This window comes from Camelus bactrianus, chromosome X, assembly GCF_048773025.1.
Source record: "Camelus bactrianus isolate YW-2024 breed Bactrian camel chromosome X, ASM4877302v1, whole genome shotgun sequence".
Classification (NCBI taxonomy): Eukaryota; Metazoa; Chordata; class Mammalia; order Artiodactyla; family Camelidae; genus Camelus; species Camelus bactrianus.
The window spans coordinates 88,377,094-88,401,743 of NC_133575.1; the positions used below are offsets into that span (position 1 = coordinate 88,377,094).

At 42.2% G+C, this 24,650-nt stretch overlaps 1 protein-coding gene across 3 annotated transcripts in view; it reads right to left on the minus strand.

The window, feature by feature from the left end:
* The window catches only part of LHFPL1 (LHFPL tetraspan subfamily member 1), a 165,462-nt gene that overhangs the window by 135,068 nt on the left and 5,744 nt on the right, over nt 1–24,650 (minus strand). For 2 of the 3 annotated variants that reach the window (XR_006719251.2, XM_010967781.3), the window contains exons 2-3: nt 22,068–22,463; nt 12,215–12,313 (exon numbers count right to left, since the gene is read on the minus strand). Coding sequence is in view for 2 of the 3 variants with exons in the window: in XM_010967781.3 (XP_010966083.1) it covers nt 12,215–12,313; nt 22,068–22,449 (481 nt within the window). In the remaining variant the exon portion in view is untranslated. Of the gene's footprint in view, nt 1–12,214; nt 12,314–22,067; nt 22,477–24,650 lie in introns of those variants that run through there. The other variant, XM_045504899.2, reaches the window with a different exon arrangement.

Below are 24,650 nucleotides of genomic sequence, written 5' to 3' on the forward strand. Positions count from 1 at the left end.
TGTAATCCCAATGAAAAGTGATACTGAGAGAAGGAAGATTATAGAGTTTTCATTGTATGCCTTTGTGAGCGGTATTTATTCCTTCTGATGAGTGACATCATTATGGTTTGGGATTGACATTATGGTTGTATTTGTTAGATGTCCATTGTTTAATATATATATTATATATAAAATGTGTTCTCAAATAAACTACAAGTTCCTTGAAGACTATATTCTCAAATTCTATGAATTATGTACAATGCTCTATTCAACATCTTGTATACAGTAAGTGTAATGAATATGCTTATTGAGTGACTTATCTATTTTTTCTTTTTTTAATTCTTACTTTTTTTGAAGTGTAGTCAATTTACAATGTTAGTTTCAGATGTAAAACAAAGCAATTCAGTTATATGTATACATACATATATATTTTTTTCAGATTACAAGAAATTGAATATAGTTCCCTGTGCCATACAATAGGCCCTTGTTCATCTATTTTATATATAGTAATGTCTATCTTATCTATTTTTGACATAATCTTCAAATACTTAAAGGTGAGAAAAGGCCCGACTTGGCAAGCTGACCTACCTCACGACTCAGGAGCACGTGCACCCTCATTCCAGCCATTGACTTCACCCCATACCAGCAATGTCAGCTTTGAGCATCAGCTATTTCCATCCATGTTCCTTTGGTTAACAGATATAGACCACAGAGATTTTCCTGGGGCCCAAGGTCCCTGAGCAATAACCAATGTCACAGATAATACAACATGTGTATAGCACTTTACAATTTACAATGCAATTTTTCCATCCATTATCTCATTTAATCCTCTTTCATTTGTTTTATTCATCCATCAAGTCCCAGCCATAAGGAGGAATATTGTTATAGAGGAAACAAATGGGCAGCCAGATGAAGTGTCTGACCAAGTTCTGCACTTAATAGATAGAGACTGGACCAGGCACCTGTGTGCTTGGGAAGTCACGTGGTACAGGGAGAAGGGGCCAGAATGAGGGTCACTGGGAACTACGTTTAAAACCATGCCCTATCATTTACAAACAGAACCTCTAGGCAAGTCATTTAATCTTTCTGAGCTTCAGCTCCCGGATAGGTATGATGGTAATGACACTACCTACCTCTCAAAGCAGCTGTGAAGGTCAAATGAGATGACACATACAGAGCACTTAGCACGGCACCGAGAATGATCGATACTTCTCAGCTCCTTGTTCTCACAGTGAAACACTTTTCAACTAGTCCACCACTTTCCAAGAATGTCTGGGGAGAGCCTTCCAATACAGATTCCTAGCCCCTGCTCCAGATCTACAGAATCATGTCTGGGGAGAAGGCCCAGATGATTCCAACACACAGTGTAGTGAGGAACCACTAGAACCATACCATATCATTAGCCCAAACTGGTCGCTTTGAGATGAAAAGTAGAAAGGAATCAACATTTATTGAGAACCTACAGTATGCTCGATACATTGCTAGGGGTTTTCACTTGAAAGATACATTCACATGCAATTTCTCCCAATTCACCATGATGGGGCTTGGTGAAGATGGTTTGGAAAAGTCATATGGCGCAACACACAGACATATTTTCTCACCCCCTAACTCTAACGTTGCCAGAGAATTGAACCTAGGATGTGCAGGGGTTGTTCCTGGTTTTCCTTCTGGTTCCTACATTTGAAATCTATTTCACTTTATTCAAAAACAAAAACAGGGGGAGGGTATAGTTCAAATGGTAGAGTGCAGGCTTAGCATACACAAGGTCCCTGGTTCAATTCCCAGTACTTCCTCCAAAAATAAATAAGTAAACCTAACTACCTCCCCCCAAAAAATAAACATTTAAAAACAAAAACAAAACAATCTTGTGGGTCAGCCTAACCTATAATAATAATAGCAGTTATTGTTAACATTTATTGAGTGCAGGCCCTGTACTAAATGTTTTAGGTATATCACTTCATTTTAATCTCACAAGAACCCTGTGAAATGGATGCTACAGTATCAACACCCCCATTTAAAAATGCTTTCTGATTTTAAAACAAAGGTTTAGGATACAGTATCATTCCAGACTCCACAGGGAAAAACAAACACTAAAGGTGAGGGGGACATAGAAAGCTGATACTGAGGTTTATAGAAGGAGTCAGCTGAAGGAAACAGTAGCAAGGAAATGAAGCATGAATTATATTCTTTGACCTAAGGATCAGAGGCAGGACCAGGAAAGCAGCATAGAACGGAATGAATCCACTTGACTTTACTGCCATCACGTGGTGGTCTGATGTACAGAGCACTGCTTTCACGTAGTGACTGTCATTTCATGGCCTATCTAATCTCTGAAGGCAGGTAAGATCATCCTCACTTTAGTCATGGGGAAATAAGTCTAAAGAACTGAAATCTATATGTGGAATCTAAAAAAGCCATGGAATCTAAAAAAGCCAAACTCATTTAAGAAAAAATAACAGAGTAAAATGGTGGTTACTAGGGGCTGGGAGGTGACAGAATAGGACAGATGATGTTTAAGGCTGCAAAATTAGAACAAGTAATAAATAAACCCTAGATATCTAATGTACAAACTTGCTAAGAGACTAAAACTTGATTATTCCAACCACTAAAAAGAAATTATAATTATGTAATGTGATATAGGTCCTAATGAGCACTTCAGTGGCAATGGTATTACAATATATAAATGTGTCAAACTAACATGTTGTACAGCTTATATTTATACAATGCTATATGTCAAATATAGTTCAATTTAAAAAACACAACAAATAAAGATCTGAAATGACTTTGCCATGGTCACACAATAAGTTGGCAACAGAGCCAAATTACAATTTGTTCATTCCACTCAGTGCAGTGTTTAGAGAGTGCCAAGAGTGTGCCAGGCACCAGAGATATATGGCTGAATTAAGCTGCTCCCTCACCCACTGATCCCCTCCTGCCACCTCCAGCTTAGCCTAGCTTCTCCCCTTGGATGGACTCCTCTCTGTGGGCAAGAAGGGCAACTGAAAAACATTAAGCAATACCTGAACCATAAGTTTTCCAGAAGGAGTGACTGCTCAGGGCATTCTAACTAATGCTGCCCAGTGAATGAGTTGCTTTTGGCAAACCCCACAGCCAAACCCTTGCCCCCACCCCCATGGGTGAGTGATACTAAAAGCCTCCTCTCCTCTAGGAGGGCTACCTTAAGTAGATTGGTTTATTTCTTCACCATCCTTCTGGTCTTTAAGAGCCAAATAAACATGAAATTAGATCAAGGGCCTCACCACAAAGGTAGACAGGGCACGACAGGGACCTAGGTAGGGATCTGGGGTCTCTGGTTGTTCATCAGACTAGTTGAATGCTGTCTATGTAAAAACAGGGAAACCAAGGCTCAGAGTGGGAAAGTGACATGCCCAAGCAAGCTTAGGAAAATGAAAACCTAGCCATTCAGATACCCAGGCGAGGGCTGTTTCTACCACACCTCTGCTGCCCCTCTGTGGACAGGATGATGTATTAAAGTGCCTCATTGTGCTCTGCTGAGCACAGGAAAACACTGTCCAAAAAGAAGGAAACCAACAGGAAAGGTAACAGGAAATGCCTGTAAACTGAACCCATAAAGGCCAAACCCCAAGTCACCATAAAAGGCTTTGAACTGGCAAGAATGACAGGAAATGATGGGAGAAAAAAGGAAACGGGCCTCTGAGAGAGGAAACACAGGGAGCACACACAAGGCCTTCAGGTAGCCTCTGTTGCAGGCCTTTGTCAAGTTGAATGGGTCCCTCCGTCCCTCCCTCCCAGAAGCCAAGCCTGGGGCATCCTCTCCAAAGAGGCTCTTGAGAACTGAGCCGATTGCCTGCTAATAGCAAGTTACATTTAATGCAAACTATTGTGCTGAATGCTTTGTATGTATGTTTAACTTCACTTAATCTTCTCAATAACCTTAGGGGGGAAAATATTTTTATCAATCCTCATTAATGGAGCCACAGAGAAGTTGAATAAAGTGCCCAAAGATGCACAACTAGTAAGTGGCAGGGCTCACATTTGAACCCAGATCTTTCTACTGTTAACCTGTGTTTTTATCCATCATGCTGTACACAGTGGCTCCTTGCTGTAATAGGTGCTTTTTCTGAAAACTAAAGCACTGGGAATCTTTTCATTTTGACAACTGGTGTCATTATAATGATGACAATGACATCAGACAAAAACTATTGACTGTTTACTACATACCAAACACTGTACGAGGTGTTTTGTGTGTATAATATTGTTTAATCCTCACAACAACCATATGAGGTAGCAATAAGCTCCCAAATGCTGAAAAACTTGCCCAAGGTCACAGAACTAAGGATATAGCTATGAAAAAACCCACTCTTACCACTAGGCAATCCTCCCACAGATTCTTCCCTGGCTCCTCCTGTTATTGAAGCCAATTAGAGGCTTGGATAAGGATAACGAGGACATGGAGTTAAATGCACCAATTTAATGTTGAACTGAGGATTCATTTGTGTGGGATCAAGTCCATGAAATCTTCATTTGATGGCTGGAGTCCAACTAACAACCATCAAAACACCTTTCTCAGCTTAAATCTTTCATTTACTTAATCCAATTAAAGCGTGAGAAAGTTTGCACTTGACAGGGCTGTTGCTGGGAGCTTTTGTCTGACTTTACCATCCTCACTAAATAGGTGATTCATTCAACAAACAGATATTGGACTGCCATTGAGCATCATCTATAGTGCACATGAGGAGTCAATATGCTAGTCCCAACCACCTAGTTGCGGAGGCTTGAGTAAGTCAAGTGTGCTTACTGGGTCTCAGTAACTATAAATGTGCCCATTGATTGATCTCCTAAGTCCCTCCCATTGTAGGTTTCAGTTCAAGCTCATGATTAATGTCTTGTTTCTCTGTTTAAAATATTTGATTGTCATTTTCTTATTTTTATTGAGATATAATTGACATATAACATATTAGTTTTAAGTGTACAACATAATGAATCACTATATGTGTATATTGTGAAATGATCACCATAGCAAGTCTAGTTAACATCCATCACTACATAGTTAAACACTGTTTTCTTATGATGAGAACTTTTAGGATCTACTCTCTTAACAACTTTCAAATACACAATAGAGTATTAACTATAGTCATCATGCTGTACATTACATTCCCAGGATTTATTTATAACTAGAAGTTTATACTTTTGACCCCCTTTACTCATTTTGCCCAGCCCCCACTCCCTGCGTCTGGCAACTACCAATCTGTTTTCTTTATCTATGAGTTTGTTTGTTGTTGGTGGTGTTGTTTGGTTGTTTTTTTTTTCAGATCACATAGTATTTGTCTTTCGCTGACTTAGTTCACTTAGCATAATGCCCTCCAGGTCCATCCACGTTGTTGCAAATGGCAAGATTTCCTTGTTTTCTATGGCCGAATAATATTCCATTGTGTCTGTGTGTAATATACATATATTTTCTTTTCTTAAGGGAAAAAATTCTCAAATAATTGAAGATACACCCTCACCAATAGAGAGGAAAAAAGTCATTGTAGTACACACAGGACAATGAATTAGAAGATGGGGTCTACTCACAGTTCTGCCTTTAACTTGCCATGTGACCTTACACAATCACTGTACCTCTCCATACCTCAGGGTTTCCTCATTATAAAATGGGCATACTACCATTTGCTATGAATACACTTTTGAGGATAAGATTAGATCATATTCATGAGAATATGTTGCAAGCATGATCCATTGATAGATGGTACATACAGACCTTACCTTAGAATTAAGTGCTACTGATAACACAATGGTTTTATAAGCTTGCTTGAAAACAGCTATGTCCCATTAGAAGTATTTAGCTTCTCTAAATTCTCAGTGGGGCTTGTTTGTATATCCAATGTTTATAGGCCATTAGGTATAAAGGAACACCCTCATAGTTTTGTAGATCTAATGTTATTTTGAAAATCACAGCAAAGTTGAAATATGTGTACTAGGAAATCAGTTGAAATCAACTGAAATTTCTCATTTACCTTCAGTTCACTTTGTCAAGTCCTCCTCATTGCACCTTCACTTTCTGAAGGACCTTGCTATTCTGCATCAATCTCTCTCCATGAAGGGATCAATACCATCATCATTCAACCATCTGGCCATCTTAGTAAAAGCCTGTCTTCATTCCACATTTGCCTCAAGCTACTGCACAGTTTCTCTGCTCTCCTTTATAGCAAAGCTTTTTGAAAGAATTGTCTACACATGCTGCTTTCACTTTCCTCATATCACAATACCTCCAATATCTGTAACTCCAAAACTGCTCTTCTAGGTCACCTTTGTCTGGCTGACTCCAGCGGTCACTTCTCTATCCTCATCTAGCAATTTGCAGCAGTATTAAACACGACTGACTGTGCCCTTTTCTCGGACATACTCTCTTCTCTTGGCTTTTAGGACACCACATTCTTGATTTTCTTTATGTCTCTCTGGCTACTCCTGAGTCTCCTTAGTAGGCTCTTTTCTCTGGAGGAGTGTAGCAGCTAAAAGCACAGACTCTCAAGCCCTGCTGTCCAAAATGGCGGCCACTTGTTACATTGTGGCTATTACATTTAAATTAATAAAATAAAATAAATTACATTAATACAATTAGATAAATTAGTAAAATTAAATATTTATAACTTATGGTGAAAATATGAAAACAAATATATGTATGACTGAAGCATTATACTGTACAACAGAAATTGACACAGCATTGTAAACCGACTATACTTCAATTAAAATATATATATAATTTAAAAATAAATAAAATTTAAAATCATAAAATAAAATTAAAAATTCAGTCTAACAAACCTAATTTTTCAACTCTTCAACAACAACCCATGGCTGTGGCTAACACATCACACAGCAAGACAGAATATTTCCATTACTGCAGAAACTTCTGTTGGATGTTGCTACCTAGACCAAACTTCTAGAATTCGAATTCTAGCTCTGCCACTCTACCAGCCGAATGACCTTAGGCAAGTTATTTAATCACAGAGACAAAAATCCCTGCCCTTGTTGGGTTTATGCTATTCCTACAACAGAAAAAAATATGGTGTGTCTAAAATGTAGGAGGCAGGCCTATAAATGTTGATAGCTCTCCAAGAGATACTGGCAAGTGAGAAATGTGAAGTGCAGAGCAGTGCAGCTAGCTGGCTGGACACTTAGATATGTAATATGGTCTTCGTTGGACAAAATAAAGATATGCCTAGAAACACAAATTTTTATATTTATTAAAAATTCTAGAGAGATATAAAAGGAATGTAATGGTTTCCATGGGGAATGGTATTAGGGTCAGGAAAAAGACTAACTTTGCATTTTAAATCTTTATGTACTGTTTTGTTTTGTCACATACATAAATTACTTTTGATTAAAAAGAATAGTCTTAAATTTATATGGATCTGACTTGGCATTTTCCTCGTTATCCATTATTGTATAACAAACCACTCCCAGAACATAGTAGCTTATAACAACCACTATTTTATTATATCTCATAGCTCTGTCACTCACAATTTGGTCTGGGCTCAGCTGAGCAATTCTTCTACTGCAATTGTCAACTAGGGTCATTCAGTGGTATTCAGATGGCTAGTATGGAGAGTCCAAGACTGCTTCACTCACACGTCTGGTGTCTTGGCAGAAATAGCTGAAGTTTGGACTCAGCTGAGCCTCTCTCTGTCTCCAAGTATCTCCAGGACTTTCCATGCGGTCTCTTCAGCAGAGTAGTCAGATTCTTTTATATGATGGCTCAGAGCCCTAAGAAACCAACATGGAAACTACATGTTCTTTAGAGGCTAGGCCTAGAACGAACTTGATTTTGCCATACTATATTGGTTAAAGCAGTTGTAGGTAGGCCAGCCCAGACTAGGGGGATAGAGGGTAGAGATAGACTCGGCCTCCCTATGGGTAGAGTATCAAAGCAATTGTGGCTATCTTTAATTCAACACGGATATCAAGATTGCTGCCTTAATACAAGTTATATCTTTGATAATTCAGGTTAGGACTGAAAACCATAACTGTGGATGGTTTAGGATAACTTGAATGGGAAACCTAGGGAAAGAGGAGTTGAAGACATGAGTGTGACCCCTTCATACTGGAGGCTACAGGAAGCCATCCAGAGTGTCAGAGTGAGAAACCTATTTAGTTACTCTGAGAATCACTTTCGTTTATTGGCAATGCCTGCTTCTATTGTCCTCCTTACCCCCTTCATCTCTCTCAAGCCAATCAGGGTAAGAATCTTTGTTTCTCAAGTAGCATCCATGTCTATCTTGGCTCTGTGACTCTCCCTTCCCAAAATACAGAGCACATAGTACAGAGCCTACAGTCAAATCAAAGTGATGCCATCATTTGACAGTCTACCCCCAGCACACTCTACTCTGCTATCTTTTAAGGAAGATCACTGTCTGTTTTAAGTCAAACACTGTGCTAAGTAATTTAACATACCTTTTATTATTTCACTGTAACAACAACACTGGGATAGGTATTGTTATCATCCCCCATTTAATAGAGAAGGAAACTGAAACACAGATATCAAGTGACTTTACCCCATACAGCTACATAGGTGGCAGAGCCTGGATACCAACTGAGATCTTTGGCTCCAAAGCCTATGATCTTTCAGTATACCATGCTGCCTTTCAAGGAAGAAGGAACAAAAGCCTATCCACTGGATACCCAAGGTACTTCTCTCCTACTTCATTCATCCATCCACACAATATCTAAGGTGTACTGAGGATGATTCTACACTGCCAGAATCTCCAGAGTATTAAAGAAAAGTCTAAAGAGAAAGGCTGTACTTCTAGCACTGGCATTCCCATCAAATCATAAAATATTTCTTTTTCAATTCTACTACATGTTTTACTGCTGCTCCTGGCACCTCTCTATTGCAAGGGAACGACTGTTAATAGAGTTGGTATTATCATGTATGTTTGGGCAGCTGACTAGAGAAGGGTTAGGAGTGGCATGGGTTGTCTCTTTTCAGCATTAACCAGAAAGGTGGTAATATAGAGGTATGTAATTGGCGAATATGGGCAGGAAATGTGTGCCTCCAAGGGATGAGAGACACTTAGGCAGTTGGAAGAATGCAATGGTGATTCAAAAAAGGAACTAAGAGGGCAAGACTCAAGTAGGATTCAGCAATCCCTTCATCCGTAAAGATCCACAGAACAACAGTGCCCAGTGCACTGAGGAAAGGGGAGCTAGAGCCCTTAGGCAGTCATATGGTGCAGGAGAGAAGGGTAAATAAAGGAAGAGAATACAAAGGAGACACAAAGAACAAAAAATGAGTAAAAGAAGAGAGAGAAAAATAATACTGCTGTGGTAAACATGATTGAAGGCCATCAACTTGGGACAGAGGCAGCCACACATAAATTGCCCATTTGGGAACTAGGTCCTTGGAGGTGGCGACTGGTGCAGAAAACTGTCAAATGACTACATGCAAATCACATCTTCAATTTTTCTCTTTTGCATTTTATATTAATCAAAGAACTAACTCATTCTATGAGGCCATTTTTACCCACATACTAAAATTCAATCAACATGTCAGAAGAAATCTACAGACCAATATTCCTAATAAATATAGATGAAAAAATCCTCAGCAAAATACTAACAAACCAAATCCAGCAACATATAAAATACATTACCCACCATGCCCAACTATGATTTATCCCAGAAAGGCAAAGTTTCTTTAACATATGAAAATTAATCAATAAAGTACATATGATCGTCTCAGTAGGTAAAGACAAAGCATTTGACAAAAACTCAGCACCTTTTCATGATGAATACACTTACACTAGGGATATAGACGGGAACTTTCTCAACTTAATAAAAGCTATCTATTAAAAGAAACCTAGCCAACATCAATACTAAATGGTGAATAATTGCTTTGCTGTACAACTGAAACTAATATTGTAAATCGACCACACCTCAATAAAAAATAAGAATTAAAAAAATACTTCATGGTAAAAACCTGGATGCTTTACCCCTAAGATCAGGGGAAGACAAGGATGTTTACTGTCACCAGTTGTACTCAACATTGTTCTGGAGATTCCAGCCAGAGCAATTATACAGGAAAAGATTAGAAAGGAATGCTTAAAACTATGTCTCTTCTCAGATGACATGATCTTATATATAGTATAAATCCTAAGTAATCCACTAAAACATCATTAGAATTAATAAGGGAGTTTGGCACGACTGCAGTATTCAAGGTCAATACAGAAAAATTACTTGTGTTTATATACACTAATAATGAGTAATCCAAAAATAAAATTAAGAAAAAAATTCAATTTACAATATCATCAAAACAATAAAATACTTAGAAATATATTTCACCAAAAAGTTGCAGGACTTCTATACTGAAAACTACACAATACTATCAAAAGAAATTAAAGATAACCTAACTCACTGGAACATCATCTTGTGTTCATGGACTGGAAAACTTAATATCACTAAAGTGGCAATATTCTCCAAACTGATCTATAGATTCAACACAATCTCTGTTAAAATCCCAGCTGACTATTTTGCAGAAATGGACAAGCTGAACCTAAAATTCACATGAAAACGCAAGAGATCAGAATAGCTAAAATAGTCTTCAGGACCTTGGAATTGGCAATACTGTATTCTTCACTATGACACCAAAAGCACAAAAGCAACAAGAGAAAAAATAGATTAAAGGGGATTTCATAAAAATTAATCAATTTTGTATTTCAAGGGATGTCATCAAAAAAGTGAAAATACAACCCACAGAATGAGAAAAAAAATACTTCCAAATTATATATCTGAAACGGGTCTAGTGTCCCGAATGCATAAAGCACCCTTACAACTCAACAAAAAATGGGCAAATAACCCAGTTGAAAATAGGCAAAAGCGATTTAAATAGACATTTCTCCAAAAAGGATATAGAGATGGACAATAAGTAAATGAAAAGATACTCAACATTTTTGATGGGGGATGAGGGGGTGGTAGTTGAGCACAGGGAAGAATGAGGAGTGGCTGCTAGTGGGTAAGGGGTTTCTTTAGGGGGTTATGAAAATATTCTGGAGTTGGATAGTGGTGACAATTGCACATTCTTGTAAATATACTAAAAACCACTAATTGTACATTTAAAAGAGCAAATTTATGGTATGTGAATTATATATCAATAAAGCTGTTTTTTTAAGTAGAATGGTAAGTCTAACAACTAAGTAGGAGAAATGTGCTAAATCTTCAGCTTTCTCTACCCTGGCTAGCAGCACCAGTGGCTTGCTTCCTTTTTCTTCAGCACCTGCCCCCACGTATTTATTCATTCCTTCACCTATGACAGAATTATTATACTTACTAGTCGGTCCTGCACTGAGCCAGGAACACTGGACATTCAGGGTCTACATTTGTCACATATTCTATATAGCCCTTTCCTCATGTTATATTTGCACAGTAAACAACTCCTTCCTCCAAAAATGGGTCAGGTGAGACTCAAGAAAACAATCTGAAGCAACAGAGAGAAAAGGGAAGTATTGGAGCATAAGCAATAGGGAATGGCTGGCCTCATTGTTCTAAAATCCTCTCTTACAATTGAGAATACTCAAGGAAACCTAGACATTTCCCCTCCTACTCTCTTCCATCATGGTAGGTCAGGAAATCTTCCAATTAGAGTCTAATTTATTCTAATTCACAATAGTGAACTTAAGCCATTCTCAGTGAGAGTTGGCAACCATAGAAGAGTCCAGAGCTACTTCGGTCACCCATTTTAATATCTAACACCTTTTGTTATTAACATGCCAGCAATAATGTAAAACTGCCAGTAACAATTCCCCAATATTTAAGCTAGGTTCCTAATGCTTGATGTAAAACAAATTACTTATTGTTATGTCCTCAGTGGAAAGTGAGAAGAGATACTGTTGATCTGTATTTGGGAAATGGTGCCTAGAAGGAAATACCAACAGGGACTAGGATTCATTCAGGGGATGGCAGATAAGTGGTCTCCAAGAATTTGAAATCCCTGCATAGATAGGGCTGCCCCAAACCATCACAGGGCTCTGGGTAAAAGTGCATAAAGGCTGTGGAGAGGCATAGTTAAAGAAGCAGAATTTATTTTCAACCCTTGTAAATTAGCAAGACCCCCTGAGTCTGACCAAGCCACCACTTCCCACAAACTAACATAGTGAGAAACTCGAGCAGGTACCACCAGGAAGCAGAGGTTCCTCCAAGAGGTAAAGCGCTTTGAAAAACAGATTCCCAATGAACCATCACTTCCACCCTGCACAGGCCACCTTACCTAACTGAAATTGATTGGAGACATTCCCACATGTTTGCATTATCTCCGGGCTATTCCATCCTAAAGGGTATAATGCACAGCCTGAGCTTATCAGCAGTCCTGGAAAAAAAAAAAAGCATACACACAGGTAGAAAAAAAAATATGATAGGTCTTCTGTCACCCCAACATTCCCTCTGGATTAGCTCAGCTTAAATTCTGCCTCCTCAACTCAGAGTTTACCTTTCCCCTTTTACCCTCAATGTCTCTGACACCACCAACTCAAAAGGATTTCTTTTCTGTGCCATAGGTGGTGAGCTGCAGTAGATAGTAGAGGGGACAAATCATAAAAAAAGGGCATTACTGGGAATTGAGACAGGCCAATGAACTTTTCACAGCCAAAATGCTTTTGGCAATGACTTAGCTGAGTTGGCCTCTCCACTCAGACTCCTTTTCTATCTTGGTCTGATTTACAAATAACAAGGTAGAGACCGCTATTCTTTCCTACAAGTCAGCCTTTTCTAAGAGCCAAGTCAATCCCTACTCGTTGATGGTAGGTCATGATTTCTGTAACTTGAGGTCAGCTGCCAGACTGAGCTCTGTGGAAAACATACACGTTATGTAGGTTTCTCCTGGCAAGCGGGGCACCATACTCCCTCTTCCAGAAACACTTCCTTCTTCTGAGAAATCATTCCAGCTGCACACTAAGCATTCCTACTTTCTTTGGCCTCCAATACCTTCCACTGCGCCCATTGCCTTCTCCATTTTGTTTATGTCAGGGAAGCTCTTTGTGATCTTAGTGATAACCTTACTCTTCTGACCAGAGATACAAATCTGGGTCGGCTTGCTGACACTGCCGTTTAAGGACAACTGCCTCATCTACAGCTCTTGCTTACTGCCTAGGGTTACATTTTATAACCTATGACACCCCTGTGCCTTTGACTGGAGTAAGCATTGGCGTCTGACACAAAAGCAATACAAAAGCCAATTCATTGGCTGGCCAGTAATAGGTGACATCATATCCTGCTCTGAAGAGATGAGCTGGGCCAGATCCTTGTTTCTGGAACTTTTAATCAAGATACATAGAGATGCTGAGCTAGTTAGCAGATGGAGCAGAAGTTAGGGAGAAAAAAAAAAAAACACCAGGAGGCAGAATCAAATCTCTGTCAAGCTGAAGCCAACTTCAATCCAAAGTTATGAATAGACATCAATTCTGGGTAAGCTGAGCAAACTGATTGGTAGAGGGAGAGAATTCAGTGGCATGAAGCAGATATAGCATGGGGGAAAACTCCATACTGCTCATCAAAGAGCCTTGCCAGTGGCTTTCTAGCTCCACTTTTCCTATGTTACAAAAAGCCCCCTTTTTGTTGGGAGAACTCGAGTGAGTCTCTGCTACTTACAACCCAGAGAGCCTAACTACAGGAACACTAGATTTGAGTGCTGCACTGAAGGGCATGGGAAGGTCACGTGCCCCAAGTGTGGCTGCAGAAGCTGACACGTAAAACAGTGCCTCCGCGAAGCCCGCGTTTGACTGACGATGCGATGCGTGGGTGAGAGGCAGGCTGCTGCGGGGACCACTGCTCTCCCCTTTGCCTCTTTCCTCACTGAGGAAGATCCCGCATGCACGCGGAGAAGCCAATAAGCCCGCTTCGCCTTCAAATAAGCCCACTTTGCCTTCAGATGAATACTTTTGGAAGAAGATTTCAAAGTAATTCTCTCAGCTTGTCTGCAGCATGGCAACCAGCTATTCTCAATACTCAAAGAGGCCAGAAAAAAAATATATATAAAAGGATCTAAAGAAATAGCAAGAAAGGTTTAAATAGGAAAACAGAGAGAACTTTCTGACAGCAAGAGGGTTTAGAAACTAAAAGAATGACCAATTAAGGTTAGACTTTCCGTTCAGTGGAATGCTTAAAATTAGAAGACATTCTTATCTGTCTCATAATCTTAAAGGAAATGAAACTTGTCACTCAAAGACTTTTCTAGGCTCTGGAATTTATCCAGTGGCAATTGAACGACGCTATCTTTTTTAACCACAGATAAACTGAAATTCTATGATATGAGAAGGTGTGAGCCAGAGTAAGTGAGCCCAGAGTATGGCAATGGGTTAAGGACAAATTGGAAATGAAACCTCAGCCTTTTCCTGCTTTCAGTGCCTACCTTCAGAGAGAAGAGTTCATTAGAAGTGAGCTTTCCCACACAGACTAGGAAGAAAAGAACACAAGTTTCTAAAAAGAACAGCAGTTCTGTTTTCCAACCTCCACATTCAGATCCCTGGGACTGGCATGAACTCTGACTTCTCAAGCAGGAAGTTATGCTGGCCAAGTGCCTTTCTTGATGTGGCAGGGGAAACTTCCATCTTCTTCGGCCCTTCCATGACTTAGACCTTACCTTACCGAGCAGCTCACGTCAGGGATTACCTCCTCCGGGAAACCTTTCTTCACGATCCCCACTGCCAACCCCCAGCCCCCCACCCCAGGTTAAGTTACATATTCCTTTCCTCTGTCCCAGTAGCACACTGTGCTTGCTCCTGTGATTAAAACATCCTGTGATATGTATCTTTCACAACTGTTTGTTCTCTGCTTCTCATAAGAAAGGGCGTTCCTTGAAGGGAGGGGCCATATTTAGCCTCAGCTATATATATGCTTGGTACCTGGCATGTCATAAGTGCTTAGTAAATGCACCTGTTTCAGAGTATGCTCTGCCTACCTAAGAGACGGCTTCCTTCACCCCTGCTACCCAAGGGGGAAGCCTTCTGAAGGGATCGCCATGGTAGGGATGGGGGATCATCCTTAACACCTGATACAGCCATAGCATTTTGGAGAAGGAAGGCCTTTGAAGATTACCTGTTACTTCCAATCCCTCCACATTAAAGGTGTGGATTTTGAGACCCAGAGAGGGAAAGCAATTTACCCAAGGTCACATAACCAATTGTGGGCAACATTTTTCCTCACTAATCAGAGAGATCCTTAGAAGTTCTGTCCTTCTAGAGACAGGTGTCCAGAAATGACCATCTTTTGGCAACGATATCTCTAGCAGGCATTAGGAGCCTTGTAGGCGTTAGATCTAGAGAGACAGCATGTGATGGCTTAAATGAATGATACTGTATTATATGCCTGAAAGCTACTAAGAGGCTAGATCTTAAATGTTCTCACCACAAAATAATGTGAGGTGATGAACGTGTTATCTAATCTTATTGTGGTCATGATTTCATAATAAATAGTGTATCAAATCATCATGGTGGACACCTTACACTTACACAATGTTATATGTCAATTATATTTCAATGAAGCTGGAAAACAAAATAGAGATTAGTTCTGTAGTTAGTTTAGACCTAAGTTCAAATTCCAGCTCTGTCACCTAGAGGCTGTGTGACCTTAGGCAAGTTACTTAATTTCTCTGTGCCTCAGTTACCTTATTTTTAAAGTGGGAATAATAGCACTCTATCTTACAAGGCTGTTTCAAGAAGTAACACTCATAAATGCCTGGCACATAGAAAGTGCTCCCCAAAGATTTATTATTATTATTAAACAGCAACCTCTCCCTCTGGCTCCTCTCAGTTTCCATCTGTCTTCTCTATGCTAATTTTTTTCTCACCTTTTTGTCCTCATTACAAACAGCTGAAAAGCCAAAAGCTGGACAGGGCTTGATTTAAAAGCCACCTGGTTGAAGCTGTTATCTTGCAATTTTTTCACAGGCACCAGGCCAGAGACCAGGACTCTCTGCCAGGCATGTGTTCTGCCCCAGTGCATGTAGCTTCACCCTCTGCCCAACCTGCCCTACCACCCCTCCTATCCCCCATCCTCCCTCTTGCCTTTTAGACTGGCGCACACAGAAGGTTGTAAATATGCTTCATGGAGACATTGAACTTGTAACTGACAGAGGATTCTATTATATTTGATCACAGATGGATAAAGATGTCCTGGGAGACATATTTTTTTAATGAAGTCATGGGATAATTTAGCCTTAATTATATTTTTCCCAACAGTTCTCATCAATTTCAGATTGTGAAGATGTACTTCAAATAGTAACACAGAAGTCATTTTCCAGTGCCAGGCCCTGCCACCTACTGGAAGACTGGGGATTTATTTAAAATGTAGGTTCCTGAGCCTCGCACACAGGTGTTTGGTTCAGTAACTCTGGCCCAGCAATATGCATTTCAAAAGCACCCTATTGATGCTAATGCATCTGGTCCTGGCACCAACACTTAAAAACACCACTAAAAATAGTAAAAGCAGGAGTTCTGATGGCAGAGAAAACTAGTTAAATCCCAGCCCTGCCAGGTATGAGCTGTAGCCCTGGCTCCCATACCTCTACATGCCATTGCTAACTCCGAGCTTAACTGCCCCTCCAACCACAACCCCCCTTGGAAAAGGCTGTCGCAACTGCATCTGCTCAGCTGGGTACTTTCCTATTCTCACCTGCCTCTAGAAAGGGAAAGCCCTTCAGATTGCGTTACCATCCTTACCTCTCATTGCACATGTGCAGGTGACCGCTGGGCTGCCGTCTTGTTTCCCTTCCTCAGCTGCTCCTTCCACAAGAAGCCCCTGTCGCAGAGTGTACCAAGTGTCCTCCCCAAACATGGTTGCTATAGATTTGATTCATTGCTCTGCCCAAGCAGAGGCCTGGAGGCGGACATTTCACTTGGCTTCAGCCCTTGCGGCAACCTCAACACCAATACAAGCCTTGGGCACACACTCTTGGACGGACCTCAGAACCCTCCCTGCAACCAGATCCTAGCTGCCCTCAGTCGTCCCGCTGCTGCCAGCATTACTACTTCCCCATACCTCAACAGCTGTGTGACCCCCTCCCAGCTGTGCATTCTCAAATAAGTAGATGCCTGATCTTTGTCTTGGGGTAAAGAAAGCCTCCTCAACTGGGTGTTATCAACCCCCTGTGCCCACCCCCTCAGTACAACTGTTGAGTGGGCAGACATTGTGTTACACTTCGTGCCCCATTCCCAAATGTCTGTCCAAATACGGTCATTCGGTAGTTCCAATTCACTGCCCTGAGCAGAAGCCTAGTGTGGGTTAATTTGTTATTAATTGGCTCAATGTATTGCTCTTGCAACAACTCTAACACAATCATAGTGGAAAATGTATGTCTGCCCTCCAGCTGTATCTCAGCTTTGCCTTCCCAGGGAACTCCCCCACACCCCTCTCTCATTCATTTGATGAATATTCTCTCTCAGAGTTATGAGGCACTTCACTCCTGCTAGAGATTTCTAAAGTAGATCAGAGGAGGCTTCCCAGAGAGGCTGCATTTGACCTGGCCTTTGAGAGAAAGACAGACATTTACAGGCAGAGATGGAAGAAAAGGGAGCTCCAGGAAAAAAAGAAACAGTCTGAACAAAACTGAGCAGAAGTTCTTAAACGTTAATATGTACTGGAACCACGCTGGGGAAAGAGAATTAACAAATTCAAGACAGGTGTTACTTTTGCTGTGGGGACCAGGAAATATGAGTAGGGTATGAAGGAGACCTCAATTACATTGGTGATATTCTATTTCTTAAGCCACGTGGTGCATATATCTGAAATATGTCACACTATCCTTTCAAAACTAAATCAGCCTTAGAGGCTGTGTAAAATGCAGAGTGCCAGGCGTCCATTCTGATTGAGCAGATTTAGAAAGGCACTAAGGAATCTGCATTAACAAGCACCTCAGGACATTCTTATACCAGTGCTTCATGGGCCACTCCGAAAAACACCATGGCAGCATTTCTTCTCCCAAGGGAGAAAAAAAAATTGGTACACCAGTGCGCACAACCCAGGGCTGAGAGTCAGAAGCCCTGGACCATATTCTCTGCTCTGCACCAAATTTGCTACAGGAGTCTTTGCTAGTAGGTTAACTTTTTAAAATACCACTTCCCAAACAGAAAGCCACTTTTATTATCCTTGTTATGCATGGTAAGCATAATTAAATGATGCCTGGCGAAACTTTGGAAGACTTTCTAGGAAACGCATGGTTTCCAGGGAAGATAATGGTTTTTGGAAAACAGCACCCTTTCCTTGAATCAGGTTCTCAGCAATCTGTCTCCGATGGCAATTTTCCTTCAGCTTGAAGCACACAGCATTAGGACAGTCCATGGAGAAAAACATTTGTGCCTGTCTGGGTATGTGGAATTCTATCTTTTTAACCCGCCCCCAGCCCCTCCAAAAAAGCCCAGGGTGGTGATTCTCGCTTGGGCTGGGGGAAGGGAACACAGCATACACATCAGTCACTGGGGGAGATTTTTCAAACCACGCAGACTCCCACCTGTTGCTGTGTATATCAGTGTGGGAAAGAGGACTGAAGAGGCGGGGAGTCCACATTTTTTTTAAGCACTCCAGGTGATTCTGATACAATCCCTGCTCTGGAAAGATTCTTGGCTTCCCTCAAGTAACCCGATCCAAGATCTTACACATTTTCCTGCCAAGAGTCCCTTATATTTACTTGTCACCTATTTCTTCTTTGGTGAGCTCTCCCTGAAGGTAGAGGGTAAGTCACAAGCATCTTACATATGTGTACACAGGGGGCTGTAAACAATGACCTTGTTCTCAGGGACTGGGGGCCGGCTGGTTGGAAACCTCAACATCCCCAGGGTTGGAATAATCTCCTGGCCAGATGTTTCCTTCACTGGTTGGAGCAGGGCACGAAGGTCCCAGTGGAAGGCTCTCTGGACCCTACATTTGTCCAGCTGGATCAGCTGCAGGTGGAGCAAATGGGACCCAAGGGCCCCATCAGGTCACCTTGCTGAGTATGACTCAGGCCAGCAGCTCTTTATTTCTTCCTGTCTCTCCCACTTCCCACCGCTCATCTCTGTGGGCAGCTGCCAAACTGGGGAACAAAAGTCAGGCAGGGGGAGGGAGTAGTTCTTAATGGATACTCCATCTCTTCAGCGGTTTGGGGTCTGGCAGAGATAAACCGGACCTGAAACAAATTGGCTCCTCCCCCTGATGTATTTTGGTTAATGCACTAGCTGCCGAGAAGCAGCCAGGCCTGGAGCAACAAAATCAATTTCCTTCAGCTGAACAAGCTTAAACTTAACCCCCACAGCTCTTTCTCTTATGTCTTTTATTCATGGGGCTCAAAACGCTGTTCAGGCTTGGCTTCCTGCTGCTAGCAGAGACCATCCCTAAGGGGTCAGACCCACAGATCTTAGAAGAGCCTTGGATAATGGTCGTGTGCCAAGGGGCTCCTAGAAAATATGATACATTTAAGCAGCCTTCGCCATTCCTTAACATCTGATATAACCTTGACAGGCCCCAGTTTCTAAAAAGGATGTGGGAATGATTCTTAGTTGGCTCGTGTTACAGATGGGGAAACGGTGTAAATTTAGCAATCTGTTCAATATCATTCCCTTGCCCAGGGATAAACCTTGGAGCACACCTTGGATCTTGACTCTTTCCATGGCAACTGTCAAATGGCATTTTATTCTTGAACTTGAAAGATCAAGTGTAAACACTGTGACCATGTTCCTAGAAGCAGGGGTCAATGGGAAACATAGAAGGGCAGAATCATATGAGATGGAAATGATACTGATGTTTCCACCGCCTCTGTATGACACCTGCCACTCAGCCAAAGTTCTTCCCCACTCAGTTCACGAGTGTCTACATCTCCATTACCTATCCACATCTCCCTGCAACAATTTCCTCTGAGTTTCTGGACCAAGCAGGCAAGATCAACCAAAACATATTATATGGAGAACCACAAAGGTTTTGTGAAAGTCTCAGTCAAACCGAAGATAGGAAGCAAGGTGGGAGGAGGAGCCACTGTTAATGCCTGGAGTCTGATGGAGGCTGTTGCTAGTGGCCTTCTGATTCCTACCAGTTAGCCCCTCCTCACTCTCTGTTGGAAACTCTTAGAAAAGCAAGTGAGGCTAAGTTGTCACTCAGGTCAGAACTCAGGGTGCTAATAACCCTTGAATGGAAACCTGGGCAAAAAAAAAAAAAAAGGAAAAGATGTGAATTAACCCAGCTCTCACATGATCAACTTATCCCAAAATACACTACACATTGCTTTAGCCATACATTCATTCTTTCTACAGTTACAGTTTCTATCTGCTCTGTGCCAGGCACTGAGCTGGGCTCTGGGGCGATAAATATGAATTGCAAGGAGCACCCTTTCTCTTGCCAGGCAAGTGTCACTTCCTGAAATAAGATGCCCAAAGAAGTGCTGAGGTAGCTATAGGATGCCCAAGAATACAGATGAAAGATGAGCCCACTTAGGGTTCATTTCTGATATCTGTGGAGTCCCCAAAGGGGGACAGAGTTATTGGCTTAGACCAATCTTAGTAACTGGTTCTGTACTACAGTTTTCAAGGGGAAGAAAGAAATTAATCCAACGACTTTCCAGTGTGGTCCAACAATCATTAACAGCTAAAGAGTAGAAAAATTCAGAGATAAAGGAGGCTAGAAAGTTTATTCAAATTTAAAATGTTTACAATGAGCCTGAGGAAAGAGGAAAACAGAAAACATCACCTTAACTGATACAACAAAGAGAATCTGGTGCTTTTCATAAGAAGGCCAGGAAACTATGATACCTTAGCTCAGGGTTTCTCAACCTTGGCACTATTGACATTTGGGGCCAGATACTTCTTCATTTTGGGGAGTGGGCAGCTGTCTTGTTCTTAGGCACTGTGGAATAGTAAACAGCATCCCTCACCTTTACCCACTGGATGTCAGTAGCACCTTCCCCAACTTGTGATAACCAAAAATGTCTCAAAGACATTACCAAATGTTCCCCAGCGGGGGCAGGGGGTATACATGAAAAATCAGCCCCTGTTGAGCAGCACTGTTTTAGCTCATCACTACCATCTCACCTCAGGCCACCTGAATGCAGTCATTGGAGAGAAGAAAGAAAATTAGAATCTGGGTTATCTTGCCAATGAATAAATTCAAGAAAAGAAGGAAAGGGAACACGAGGGAGGTCACTGTCATTTGCTTACAGCGATGGGGCAATTTAGTGAAAGAGCCAGAGTGGGATCTAAGTTTCCTGGCTCCAGTCGCCCACACTGTGCTGCTAATGGAGATGACAGTGACAGTGAATAATGATCCTAAAACTTCATGAGCAACAACAAACTTCAGCAATAGGTTCTACTGGCACTTTTTCCCAGTGCCTCATCCAGGTGTAAAAAATTGCTAACATATTTGCTTGTTCTTCTCATACAGTTCAAATTAAACTTTCCCATTGCCTTCCTACAGTCTGCCATTTTTGCATTTTGCTCTTTCCTAGCCAATCCACACACTGCCAGCACCCCAGATCTCCTGCACTAAATTTAGAGGGAGCCTTAATGAGGGAAAAGATAAATCGGTAAGTCAGCGCTATAAGAAATCTGGATAGACTATTAATGGCTACCAGACAGGGTTAGCCTTAGATGTAGGCCAAATAATCATTATCTACAGTCTGTTTGGTACCCAGGATTTCACCATTAGAGATCTATTTCTTTGGTGAAGATTGTACATTAAACTCTTGTTAGTAATTAGCACCTGTGTATTTGTGTTTATCAGCTCACTATCCTCTGAGATAACTACCAGAGATCAGGGTTCTTAGAGATCAAGATGATTTTGGAGCAATAATACTAGAGTATAAGTTGCTGTCCCTGGAAAGCAGACCTGAATAATAAATGGGCACCCTGCAGGCAAAAGAAGGTGATGAACATGGAGGCTAAAGAACAGATATCAAGTCTGCCGACTAGCCAATCTTGCTGTGACTGAAACCATGTGGAATGTACTTTGGGGAGTCCTAGACTAGATGTTTCAAAGGAGCCCCCATTCACAGCCATAGAGCTGGACAAAGAGGAGAAGCCGACAGTGGATTTCCCCATAAGGCAACACTCCCACTCCCCCCACCCCTGCAAGGCTCCCCAACCTACCCAATCCCAGCAACACAGTCTTACCTCCCACGAACTGTGCGGCTCCCATGCAACGTCCCATCATTCTGGAGATGAGCTCCTCCATGCAGCAGCCCAGGACAGCAGCCAGTGCCACCAGGAGCAGCAGAGCACAGCCGGCACCCGTCACCACCGTGCACATCTGCCAGGCCAGGCTTGGGATGGCACTGAAGCTGGCATAGCGCCCACACTCTTCCACCATGATCAGACTCTGCCCCTCTCCCCTCACAGGGTAGTTGCACCTCCGGAATGTGCTGAATGACACTGGCTTTCCCAGCTGGGATCCAAAGAGCCAGTAAGGCAGGAAGTAACTGGTAGAACTGGCCACAGCAGTAACAAGGGACAGGAAGGCCCAGAGGGTCCCCACCAGGGTCAGGCTGCTCCTCATGGTCCCAGGTTTCTCTGCAGGGATGGGGAGATGAGTTGGGTCACAGCACCAAATGTAGAAAGTTATCATGTAGGTTTCATCAGCCTATTTTTCATCTGGGCTGGCCAGTCCTGGGGCTCAGTTATGTGCTACTTGGCCCTTGCTTCGGGATAAGATTATTCTCTCAGGGACCATTTGGGCCCCTATGGGATTCTGCTTTCCAGCACTTTTCCCATCTTCCCTTCCTTCCACCTGATTCAGAGTTCTATGGTTTCTAGGCTGCAGTGGAAAAAACAGAGAGCTGAATTAGGGACTATTCTTCCCACTCAAATGCAGCCTGATCAGGCAGCTTTTAGCTCATGCAATAAGTGGCAGGAGGGGAGCCTAAATGAAACCAAGCCTGCCCAGAGAGCCCGCTGCTTCTGGTGGAATGGCCTTGCTGACCTGGAGGCCTGGAAAGAGGCAATATCTCAAGAGGGTCAAGAACCACGTGGTTTGCAAAAAGTGAAGGAAGGAAGAAATCACCTGAGAGGGTCTGCCCCTGCTACAGGAATGCATCAGCTAGGTTGAAGTAGGTAAATAAAATAAGGAGTGCCTAGTCTCACACCCTTTGTTTATCATGGAGACAGCACTGTTCAGCCACTTTTTCCCCAAATCAAAATGGGAGGCAGCTTTCCAACCAGTGAGGATTGTCTAATGCTAGGCTGTCTACTGAAAAAACCTGATCCTTTGCTGAATATAGTCAAGAAAGCTTCTCATCTTTTCTGAAATGGATCAGGTACCCCTGCCTGGCAGCAGGAACATATATCTATAGCCCTAAGGGCCTTTCAAGGTGCCTTTTGGAACAAATCTCAGATTCAAGACCCTGAGAGTCTTTCCAGTTCTAATCTCAGCCCAGCTCACAAATGGTTTTCACAGACCCCTCTGTCAAAAAGCAACCACTTCCCTCCCAACTCCATTAATCTGCCATTGCTTTCTGGCCTGTTTCTCAATTAGGGCAGCCAGAGACCACACTGCAGTTCGATGACAGCACTATGAACAGCTCCAGCAAGCAGATGGTGGGGTATGTTTCAGAAACTTCTCCATGATTCATCACCATTATTTAAAGCTACAGGTGCTGGGATGGGGGTTCAGCAGTGGGGGACCCAAGACAAGGGAAGTGCAGGAGCTGGCTGCCTGGGGTCACCACATAGCCAGGTTAGGACATTGTCAGGAGCAAGCAGCGGTTGGTGGTACTCAGGGTCTCAGGGACCTTGCCCGGTCATGAGCTCTGTCACAACCATCATCAAACAGTGCCTGGCACAGAGTAGGCACTGCAATTCATGTTTGTTTAGTGAACCCCATTTTATAGAAGCATCCAATTTCCCGGCTGGCAGGGACCTTAATGAATCACCTAAATCCACCTTCTTGTTTTACATATGGTGGAGTACCGCACAGTAAAGGGGAAAAAGATTTCCCCCAAGTCACAGAGTAAGTTAGCAAGCAGCCACACTGGAATAAGAAACCCAGTCTGCAGATTCCTAGGCCAGTACTTTTCCACCACACCGTGCTAACCACCCCCGCCCCATCACTTTACAGATGGGAATCCAGAGAGGAAATGATTTACCCAAGGGGTAAAGAACTAGTGAAGCACAATGGCCGGCCAAGAGCCCAGTTAATTGATTCTTAGTATAATGCTCTTTTCTCGCTCCACCACAATTCCCCTCCTGATACACATGTATTGTGTGCTCTGTGTTTTGTGCCGGAAGGGAGCAGAGATCATAAATTGCAGGTGCTTACTTTGGAATGTTAGGGCTTGGGAAGCAAGTGCCCTGAGCTGGGCCCCAGGGAATGAGGCTTTGTGCATGAGAGTGGGGGGAATGAGAGAAAGATGTGATGAGGGATTGAAAGCCAACAGGAGGAGAAGTGGAACTAGTTTTGAGTAATTGCTGCTAGAAAGCAGGTACGCTGGGCCACAATGAGGTAATGCCTCTGCTTGCTATATTAGAGCGTGTAAGATTATGAAAAGTGCAAGCAGCCCTCTTTTGTGAATTCACTTCCTGGTGAAGAAGCCCAGGTCAGGGTCGGAGGAAACAAGCTGATAAACAGCTATTGGCTGCACCATCATCTTCCCTTCCAAGTCCATTATTTCATGTACTCTGCCCAACAATCTTCTGGGGTTGGTAAGAAAGGTAGTACCCCCAGTTTAAAAGTGCACAAATTGAGGGTGAGAAAGCTAAGCG